The sequence below is a fragment of the Pollicipes pollicipes genome, unplaced genomic scaffold (genome assembly GCF_011947565.3).
Source record: "Pollicipes pollicipes isolate AB1234 unplaced genomic scaffold, Ppol_2.1 Scaffold_4881;HRSCAF=5763_pilon_pilon_pilon, whole genome shotgun sequence".
In the NCBI taxonomy this organism is placed as follows: Eukaryota; Metazoa; Arthropoda; class Thecostraca; order Pollicipedomorpha; family Pollicipedidae; genus Pollicipes; species Pollicipes pollicipes.
Window position 1 is genome coordinate 16,874,502 of NW_023596576.1, and position 10,755 is coordinate 16,885,256.

Sequence of the window (10,755 nt, forward strand, 5' to 3'; positions counted from 1 at the left end):
AACCAGCAGAAAGCCTGCTTCATCGGATCTCCAGGGCCACGCCAGATAAATCCACGAACCTTTTGGAAACTCTGAAATGGTCACGCGAAAAAAACATGCAGCCACCCCATGGTGTCGCGGATGTCCCACATCCCGGTGACGGCACACCTCAGCGTGCTGTGGCAGCAGCCACCCCATGGTGTCACGGACGTCGCACATCCCAGTGACGGCACACCTCAGCGTGCTGTGGCAGCAGCCATCCCATGGTGTCACGGACGTCGCACATCCCAGTGACGGCACACCTCAGCGTGCTGTGGCAGCAGCCATCCCATGGTGTCACGGACGTCGCACATCCCGGTGGCGGCACCACTCAGCGTGCTGTGGTAGCAGCCACCCCATGGTGTCACGGACGTCGCACATCCCGATGATGGCACACCTCAGCGTGCTGTGGCAGAGCCAGCGATCGATCTACGTTAAGAATAACTAATCGAGGTAAGATGCTAACGTACCCATTCATAGCTTTTATTTCGAGTCATTGTTCCAGTGGTGTCACAATCGACAGTTCGACGTGTGCTCCACATATATGTGGCAGACGTACTTTCTAAGCAATCACACGCATCCCACTTAAAAGATTGCGGCAAAACCAGCGCGTGCCGGGCTCCCGGTCTCCGTCACGTCAGCGCTCGCGACTGGAAGAGGCTCTGAAACACCTGCCGGCAGCCCGGCTCGGCTCTCAGCGTCGTACACCAGCCACTGAACCCTCAAAGGCTCAAGGGGCCGAGCGCCGCCTGCGTGCTCCGTACTCAGCCCCGGCCGGCAGGCAGCTGGTCTGCACCTCGTGCCGCCAGGCCTCGTTCATACGGACTCCCTGCCAGATGCGCACGCGCTCATCGAACAGCCGCTCCCCGACTGAGGGTTCCGCATTGAGCCGCATGTGGCGCTGGCTCTGCTCGGTGAAGACAGGCCAGTCGGGCGTCGGCAGGACGGTTGAGCTGGGCCGACCGGTGCGGGCGAAGCTCGTCCACAGGCTCACCATGAAGCGGATCATGGTGTACGTCGGCGAGTCGGCCGGGTACGCTGCCTGCTTTGCGTTGCTGAACAGGTACACCAAGTCATCACCGTGCGAGGGACCCATGTACGGTGCATCAATTCCAAACAGCTCGGCAGCGGAGAGGCGACCAGGTCCTCTGTAATCCAGCACATATTTGTAGACCGGCGCGTGGAGTGACGCGAGGCGCACCTCCTCCGACATCGGAGCAACAAACAGTCGGTCTCCTACAGCTTGAACGAACGGCAGAGGGTTGGTATGGCTGAGTGTGTCATTGCCGATGTAGAAGTCAATCACTTTGGCGATCTCCACGTTTGAGTCCGATCCACAGTCCAGTGGAATGGCCCCGGACTCGCTAATCAAGCCAGTTAGGATGCCCCATGTGATGGGATTTCCTGAAAACACACCTTCCGCCACTGATTTGTTTTGGAGAAAAAACGGAGCAAACAGTGCTCCTTCCTCTTCCGCAATGCCGTTCATCCATGGAACCAGGTTGAATTCCCCATTCTTGATGAGATAACGCGGATCCTTTGGCAGCAGCGGCGATTCCGATTCGTTGTCCACCCGTGGATGAAAAAGCATTTCTTGCAGGCCTAATTTCTTTTTAGCCTCCATGAGATCCTCGGAGGGGGCATTCCTTATGCACTCCACCATTATGGAAACATCGTCGACAGAGCAACTGAGCTGCTCTGCAAACTTCTGAGTGAAATCCTTCGCCTTTCCACCTGCCGCAAAGATTGCCAATGCCGTACCTGACTGGCTGATGGCGTGGTGAAACAGGCCTTTCGCCAGGGGGCTCAGCACCAAAAGCGAGACACTGGCCCCTCCCGCTGACTCGCCGAAAACGGTCACCGTAGCGGGGTCTCCGCCGAATCTGGCGATATTGTCCCGGACCCACTGCAGCAGCATCACCTGGTCCAGCAGACCGTAGTTGCCGGGAGCGCTCTTATCGTGTGCCGTGAAGAAGCCGAGCGGTCCCAGTCGGTAGTTGAAGGTCACCAGCACCACAGTCTCGTCCATGAAATAGTTCGGTCCGTATACCTCCTCGTCTCCGCTGCCCATCGTGAAGCCACCGCCGTGGATGAAGACCATGACTGGCAAACCTCCAACGGCTCTCTCCAGCGCCGGCAGCTGCGGCGTGTACACGTTGGCGAACAAGCAGTCCTCGTCGCCCTCCAGACTGTTGTTCTTAAAGGCGTTGTACTGCAGACACGTGCGGCCGTGCTTGAGGCCGTCCAGCACGTCCGCCCAGCCCGGGTGGCGTTGCGGCGGCTGAAAGCGGAGTGGCCCGAGCGGCGCGCGCGCGTACGGGATCCCCTTGAAGCCGAAGAAGAGGCCGCCGGCGGCGCTGCGCCGCGCCACGCCCCTGACGATGCCCTCTCGCGTGGCGACGAGCGGGCGGGACTGCACGTCGGGGTAGCCGGCCGCTGCGGTCAGCAGCAGCGTCAGACTCAGCAGCACCGCCGGCGCGCGCCGGAGCAGGACGGCCATCGTCGCTGTGTGGGGGACGACAGGGCCGAGCGGGAGAGCGACGGGTGTGCTCACTCTCAGCGGAGCCGTAGCACTGACAAGGGCCGGCCTAAGCTAGCTCTGCCGGCGCATAAACTACAACTACACCAATAAACACGCGAGCTCTGGACTGAGGTCCGTCATGAGCCGCAGGGCCGTACAAATCCCACGATCTCATCTGTGTATGTCGGCGGCTCAGTTGCAAGCTGGATGGAGCATGCGCTCGCGATATTATATTTGTTCTCATGGGAGGAGCTCGGTGTTAATGCAGAACATTTTGGAGCGTGCGCTGCAGTCCACCTCTCAACGTTGGTTTCTATGCGCCATGCCTAATCCGCCTCTGCTTGTATATGCCGCCGTCACCATGAGAACCAATTTTTTCTGGACATGTGCCAGTATAGCACATGTACGCGTCTGGCACTGCCAAAGGCGTACGAGAGAGTGGAAAATCACAATCAGAGAGAAGCACGACCACCTTCAATTACGAGACAAGCCGAAGTGTTAAGGAGATAACGGTATACGCCCACAGTTGCATCACACACATGTATCTACCTTGACAACTTAATTAGGGGCAGTGTGTTTAGAACATCACATGCTTTACGGTTTTCATTTCTGAGCACGCGATCCTATTAATTTCATCGGCTACAGGGGCACGCGAGCAAGAGCATCACTTATACTTTGATAACGGTCTTAGCGTTGCAACTTATGCTTACAAGGCTTTTCCAGATTTCTATGGGTTTTCAGCTGAAAGAGCAATCTTAAGATTATGTGGTGCGTTTCACAGTGCCGACTTTTTCAGGATGGTCAGATGGTGAAATATGCTTAGAGCTTCTAGCTTAGACAACCCAGATATCAGCGTGTCAAAAGATGCGATAGCTAAACGCGATTTAAGTAAAAATGAATACTCTGCTTGCCTGACAGACAAAATCTTTTCTTCTGTTCAAGAATTCATCTTCATGATTTATGTCATCCCTGTTTTGCGAGCCGTTTGAATTTGAATCATGCAGACTAGGATGATACGGTATCGAAAGGAAATGCGATTCTCACCAGCAACGCCATTAATGTTAATGATGTTTAAAAGTGGAAAAGATCTAACGGACACATTTTATTTACTGAACGTTTCTTTATTGCTGCACTGAGTGGTCTTCTGACTCCTTAGGTATCCGTTGGATATTTTGGGGAGCATGGACCGGTATCGCCATTTTAAGAAAAGTTGACAAGCTTAAAAACTGTTTCAGAGCTACCTATTCTAGGTCATGTGCTTGTTTTGAATGTTGTTCGGCAACCAGCAGGCTTATGAACCAAGACCAGTAAGTGGATCGGGATTGTTAGACGATGTCATTTTTACATAACGCCCCAAATCTACGACGTAATTCTTTGACTTCCCTAAGTGGACCGCTGTAAAGCATTCATGTCGTGTACTGAGGTCCACTATGTTTCACAGCTTCAGTATATGCAGGGTATATTATCATTATGCAAATGCAGTTGTTCGCACAACAACTTAGAGCTGTTGTATCTTATGTAAATGTATTTTCCTGTTGCGCTTGTGGTCGCCATTGGACTGGAATGCTCTGTTTAGCACGATATTTGCCATTATATTTTGCATTGCATACCTCGCCGTGTTTGCATGTGATGTCTTAAGCGTATATGTTGCTACGATGGCATTTTAACACCAGTGAAAGTCTTGCCTGGGTTGTGTGTTCGGTGTCAACGTTCGCTCAGTTCCCAGTCGACTATTCGTAAACATTGGTGTTGGTATTCTAGTGCTACTATTTAATTTGTGAGAATGCTGAAAACATCGCTTTGTTTGTGCTATGCAGGAGTTTTGTATTTTGCTGACCTTTTTTGAAAACCTAACTACTGGCAAATATACAATCAGCATCTGCTGCCCTAGGACCCGTGGTGACACCTGTAGTTTTTAGGACTTGTACACGTGCTGTTTGCCCGCGCCCGCAATTCCCCCAGCTTGTGAACCCAACCTACCCAGCTGGTGTGAGTGCTCGCCGGTCTGCGCAGCGCATGATGACCTTTAGCAATGACCCATGGCGTTGAAAGATGGCTTGCAGATCAGCTTGCGGGCCACTGCTTGATTATTTGTGCTTCAAATTAATGGGTTCAGGTTCAAAATGGCAGCGATTTAACGAAGATAAATTATACTTCCACCTCGAATGAAATGGAACGTTGTTTACCTCTGGCTGGGGGGCAAGTTCGAGTGATCCAAAATGTGCTTCGAGGACTCCTCATCTGTTTGGCCGCTTATTTTGCCTGTAATGCTTGAATTTCCCTTGGACCATGGCTCAGAACACGACTTTTACTATTTTAATTGTTTTCCATCGCCCGATTTCTGCAACTATATCTCTCCAACAGGTTGAAATGGCTTGATGGTAAAGCTTGCCGTCGAATCATCGCGTCTAACCTAATCGTGTGCATTTCACAGTTGTACTATGTGCTCTGCAAGGGTTGTTAGGTAGAGCTGAGGATACCCTGAAATTTTGTATTGCAAGCATATGATGGGTGAGTTTTAGTATGTTACTTTTTAAAGATTTGAATGTTGATTTTTAAGATTTGAATACCCGTTTTCAGAATTGGAGGGGGTCCCAAACTCCAGGAGGCCCCACAATGTTGCGTGGCCCCCCACCCCTTGGCGAAGTCCTGGATCCGCCCCTGGTCATGCATGTATGTTTCATTTTGTCCGGCACCCTTTTATTCCGAATTTATGATGCGTGCAATTTTTTAGCTTACAGTGCTAGGTTTCTTGGAACATAGTAAGAAAACTCACCTATTTTAGTAGAATCGCAGCGCATTTTTCTGGAGTGGCGTTTTTGTACTTACAAGAATACATATCGTCCCGAGACGTTCTGGCCTCGTGCCGCTATCTAGCGACTGTTCAGTGAACTATAGTTTGGTCACTGGTCCATGCCGAATGATAACAGGATGAGATTTATGATTTATGCAAAAACACACTAGGCTGGAGGTTGAAAGCGACCTAGCGATCTCAGATGTCAACTTCAATAAATGACTATCATTTTTTTAGCGCCAATGATATTTCATTAACACAGCATCACTTAGAGTATTGTAATCTGAAGATGAATTTGTAGACTAGCGTCTTCGATAGTCTAAAAATGTGACTTAAAAAATGAAAAAAAATGTGCCTGCTCCATTCCCATTACCCGCTTTCCCGCATCCGGCCGACTCATCACTCCTAATCTTCGTTTTATCGGAGTCACCGTGCCCCTTCGCCCGCGTTCCCGGGTTGATCGAATCCTGGTGGCTGAGAGGCGCGTTTTGCAGGTCAGTCGCGGCGCGTCCCAACACTCCACTTCGGCCAGGATATCCGGGGGCGCGGGGGGCCGGTGGGGCCCACAAGGGTCTAGCGGCTTGTCGCACGCGCTGCGGCTGGGTGCTTCATGCGGGTCTCCGCTTGGAGCGCCTGCAGGCCGTGCGCGGCGGCTTAAGGGATCAAGGGGCGGTGGCGCTGAACCACGGTCAGGACGGGGAGGGGTCTCCCTGGTTACACCTGGCCGTGTGGGAAGCGTCGTTCGCCCCGTATAGCACCGGGGTAGCCCTGGCGGCGACCACCTCTCAAGGGAGTGTTGGACCGCCCCCCAGTTGGGCTCCGTAGTGGGTGGGGAGCCCTGTTGCCGAATGCTTCCAAAAACTCGCATGGATTCTCATTCATCCAACCCCACCGGAAATGACACTTTGGCCCAGACGGCACAGCTAACGACGGTGGACGACCTTCCCTCTGCTTCAGCGCAGGGACGAAGCGGTCCCTCTGGCGTCGCTGAAATGCTACTGCCACGGACTGATTCCCGCTCCACCCCGTTGGAGCGGACTAGAGATGGGAGAGTGGGAGTACCGGGGACTGCCGGGCAGGCTGCTCAGTCTTACCTTCGGATTCTCGTGCTTTCCAGCAGCGAAAAAGATTTGCCTAATCTGTCGTCCTTTCAGCGGCGTAACGGATGTGATCGGCTTGGCAAAGTGACGCGCTGTGACAAACTCAGAAATGGAGCGATCGAGGTGGAATTTTTGAATAGAGCGGAAGCGGAAGAGGCATTGAAAGCAACGTCATTCACATACACGTTCAGAGATAAAGATGGAAGGCGAGACGTTACTTTACCCATCACGGTGACTGCTCACAAAACGAAAAACTGTTCTCGCGGGATTATGAAATGCTTTGACATGGAGGGTGTCAGCGATGAGGATATATATATATATATATATATATATATATATATATATATATATATATGAGGAGAGGCCTGTCTGGCTTCGGTGTCGTGGAAGCTCGTCGGATCAGGGTCAGGAGAGGAGAGCACCTGGTACCAACAAATGATATTATCCTTACTTTCAACCGTGTGGGCCTTCCTTCAGAAAAAGTCGTCGGTTACATGAAAGTGAAAGTTCGCTCGTACATTCCCAACCCTATTCGCTGTTTTCGATGCCTTCGCTTCGGCCATACAAAAGACTACTGTAGGAAACCGTCCTGTGGGAAATGTGCTGTGACTGACCACATTAGCGAGAACTGCAGCTTTGTGCGACCGAAATGTGTGAATTGCGACAGAAACCAGATCCCGCACACGACATTTGACCGTGCTTGTCCGGCGTCACTCTCGAGAGAAAGGATTATCTCCATCAAGTGCTCCCTGCGCATCTCTTTTCGAGACGACGGGAGATATACAAAAGCTCACATCCCAGAGTGTCTTACGCAAGTGCAGTGACTCGTTCCCACTCAAACGCGGTTCATCATGAGATCAACTCAGACCGTATGAACCTGGCGCAGTTTATTGCACTTCTCCAGCCATTTGGGTTGACTTGCAGACCGGCAGCGGGTGCGAATGCTTCTTCTGCGTCCGCGGCGTCCGCCGCACCGGCGGTAACTGCTGCGCCGGCGACCCCCGTGTCGCCGGCCTTCCCGGTTGGAGGACGCTGGAGGGCGAGGAGTGGGCTCTGGTTGGTTGAGGTCGGGAGGGGCGCCCCCCCCCCCCCCCCCAGGCAAACCAGACACATTCCGGGAAAGAGGCGCCGACCACGGCGTCTCCTTCAACAACTACGAGCTTAACTTCACCCGGCGAGAGAGAGAGTGATGGAGGCGTTGCGGCGCGGTGAGGTGAAGGAGAGGGCACGCGAGGTCAGGCGAGCACGTCTGGTCGAGCAGGTGAGGGCAGCCAGGCGGTCCCCGGGCGCTACTGACTCACCTGCCCCAGTGGGGGGGGGGGGGGGGAAAGGCGGGGAGTCTGCTCCCTTGGGGCCTGCCAGGGCGTCGGTGCCGACGGTGGCTGGCGGTGCACTCTCCTCTGAAGCGGCTGATGGGGTGCCGTCCTTCTCGGGAGGGAGCGCTTCCACGCTTGGGAGGCGCGTCGCGCCGCTGTTTGCTCTGTCCCGAATGGGTGCCCCGCCGCCGCCTCCACTTTCCGCTACGCCTACTCGGTCCCTACCGCCTCCGGCGACCCCGCCGCCGTCGCCGAGGCGGGTGGATCCTCCTACTGCCCCGCGCCGCCCCGCTAAGCGCGCATTGCCGTGGAGGGGCTCGCCGACGGACGAGGGAAGTCCGCGAGCGCAGCTGAAGTTTCAGTCAAGCTCGAATGAGGGTCGTTCGAGTTCTGCGGACGGGAGGCTGCGCCGAAGTGGAGGTGTGCACCTCCGGATACACTTCAAGGAGTTGGGCCCTTCGTCTGGTGCAACGGAACACTTCTAGTCAGCCTAGTCTTTTTTACAATCTGTAACAGTTTTATGTCACCTTTTCACGCAGCCCATGTTTTTTCTAAGCCTCGTAGTTTTAAGCTTCTTTTTGTAGCCAGGTTTTATGCAGGTCATTCTACAATGGAATTGTAGAGCTACGAACCAGTGCCCAGGATTTACACTCTGTGCTTAGTCACGGTTGTCCGGCTGCTGTCTGCCTCCAGGAGACGCAGCTGTCGCCGGATTCTCACTGCATCATCAAAGATCACCCAGTATTTAGAGAAAGATGTGCTAGCAGACACTGTGGCGCACGATGGTGTGCTGTTGGCAGTGCACCACAATGTGCCTGCGCGGCAGCTGAGGCTACAAACCTCGCTGCCAAGCTGTTGCTGCACGTGTGCACTTTTCATCATCATCCTTGTAACCCTGTGTTCGGTGTATTCGGCACCGGGGCTTAGTTTTCCATTGGCGGAGCTCAGACAGTTGATGGCAGAGCTCCCTCCGCCTTTAGTTATCTTGAGAGATTTTAACGCACACCATACCGTTTGGGGTTGTGGTGACAGCAACGCGCGGGGACGGTCTTGGAACAATTTATTCACGAGCAGTCGCTCTGCGTTTTGAATACGGGCTCTCGGACGCATTTACGTTACCGTCAGGTCAGACGTCGGTTTTGGACCAAACCCCTGTTGAGCCCGCAGCTCGCGCAACTTTTTACGTGGACTGTAACCGACGACCCTGTGGGAAGCGACCACTTTCCAGTGTGGTTGGAGTACTGTGACGGGGCGGTTCTCGGCCCTCGGCCACGACGATGGAATCTTAAAAAAGCAGATTGGAGTGAGTTTGAGTCTCAGCTAGAGATGGAATTTGGTGCACATTATGTGGATGGTGCAAACTACTCGTCGGAAGACTTAAAGTCCGCGCTTTTACGTGCAGCGAACGCAAGCATTCCTTAAACATTTGGGGCTCCTCGTCGCACCCCGGTGCCGTGGCGGGCCGACGAGTGCCGAACTGTTATCCGGGCACGTAGGCGGGCCTTTCGGGCCTTTGACCGTCACGCCACAACCGATTATTTAATCGCGTTTAGGAAGGCTATAGCTTCGGCCCGGCGCACCATCCGGGAGGCAAAGCGCGTCTCCTGGCAAGGTCCTCGCACCTCTGTGCAGCTTGCTGAGGGGCTGAGGAACTAAGGGCTGCTATTAGCAGGCTTCGGGGTGTATCAGAAGGTCCGGACGAGATACATAACGACATTATTCAACACTTACTCATCTGCGTACTGGGCGTTCTTTTGGCCATTTTTAATCGTCCTTGGGAACCAGGCGAATTTCCGAACCTTTGGCGAGAAGCTGTTGTGGCGTCCGTTTTAAAACCAGGTAAGAGCGGCAAAGATCCGCTTTACTGCAGGCCCATCTCTCTTACAGCTTCACTGTGCAAGCTGATGGAGAGGCTCGTTAATGGTCCTCTCTCGTGGTTTTTAGAGAAACATGCCATTTTTAATGATTCTCAGTGTGGTTTTAGGAAACACTGTAGCACGCTGGACCATCCTTGGACACTGTTGTACGTGCTGCTTTTAAACAGCGTCGCCATGTGGAAGCTGTTTTCGTTGACAGGGCGCTTATGATACCACATGGCGAGATGGTATCCTCATGAAGGCGTGGTATATGGAATCCTCACGGTATTTGTGGTAACATGGGCTGTTTTTTTATACAACTTCTCAGCAGAACGTTTTTTTCGTGTCCGTGTTGGTCGTCAGTTCTCTGATCGTTTCTTACCACGGATCGGTGTGCCCCAAGGTTGCGTTTTAAGTGTTGCGCTTTTTGCGCTCATGATTAATGACGTTGGAGATGTATTGCCTCAGTCTATTGGTGGCTCGTTGTTCGTCGATGATCTTGCAGTCTGGTGCAGCTTTTCTCCTACCTCGCCGATGGAGCGTCAGTTGCAACTAGTCGTAACACGTCTGGAGAGATGGGCCGCTCTCAGTGGGTTTCGTTTCTCCATGTCGAAAACAGTGGGTATGCACTTTTGTCGCCGTCGTGGTCACTGCCAGGATGTGGCAATTCGACTGTATGGCGAAGCGATCTCATCTGAGCCCTGTGGTCGGTTTTCTGGGCGTGTAGTTTGATTGCCGCCCAATTACAAAAACCACACAAAGGCCTCACAAGCCAAGTGTTTTAACACCCTGAATGTCTTGAAGTGCATTGCACGCACGTCATATAGTGCGGACAGTAAAATGCTCTCGCTCCTCTATCGCTCTCTTATCAGTTTCCAAGCTCGATTATGCTTCTTTTGCTTATGACGGGGCTTGTGAGTCGGTAAAGCGTTCATTGGACACTATACATCACACTGCCTTACGCATCACGACAGAGGCGTTCAGGACCTCTCCGACAGCGAGCCTCCTTGTTGAGGCCCACGAGCCTCCTTTGTCCACTAGGAGAAGATACTGGGCATGAGATACGCCTGTAAGTTAGCACAATTCTCCGATCACCCAACATTTAAGTGGGTCTTCTCGCGCAGGACAATACGCATGTTTCTGACTTGGA

General features: G+C 53.1%; 1 protein-coding gene across 1 annotated transcript; it reads right to left on the reverse strand.

Annotated features, from left to right (window-relative positions):
- Nucleotides 1–478: 478 nt before the first annotated feature.
- Nucleotides 479–2,602, reverse strand: LOC119101794 (acylcarnitine hydrolase-like). Its single transcript, XM_037225219.1, has one exon. The coding sequence runs from the start codon at nucleotides 2,516–2,518 to the stop codon at nucleotides 749–751; it is 1,770 nt and encodes a 589-aa protein (XP_037081114.1). The 5' UTR covers nucleotides 2,519–2,602; the 3' UTR covers nucleotides 479–748.
- Nucleotides 2,603–10,755: the final 8,153 nt, after the last annotated feature.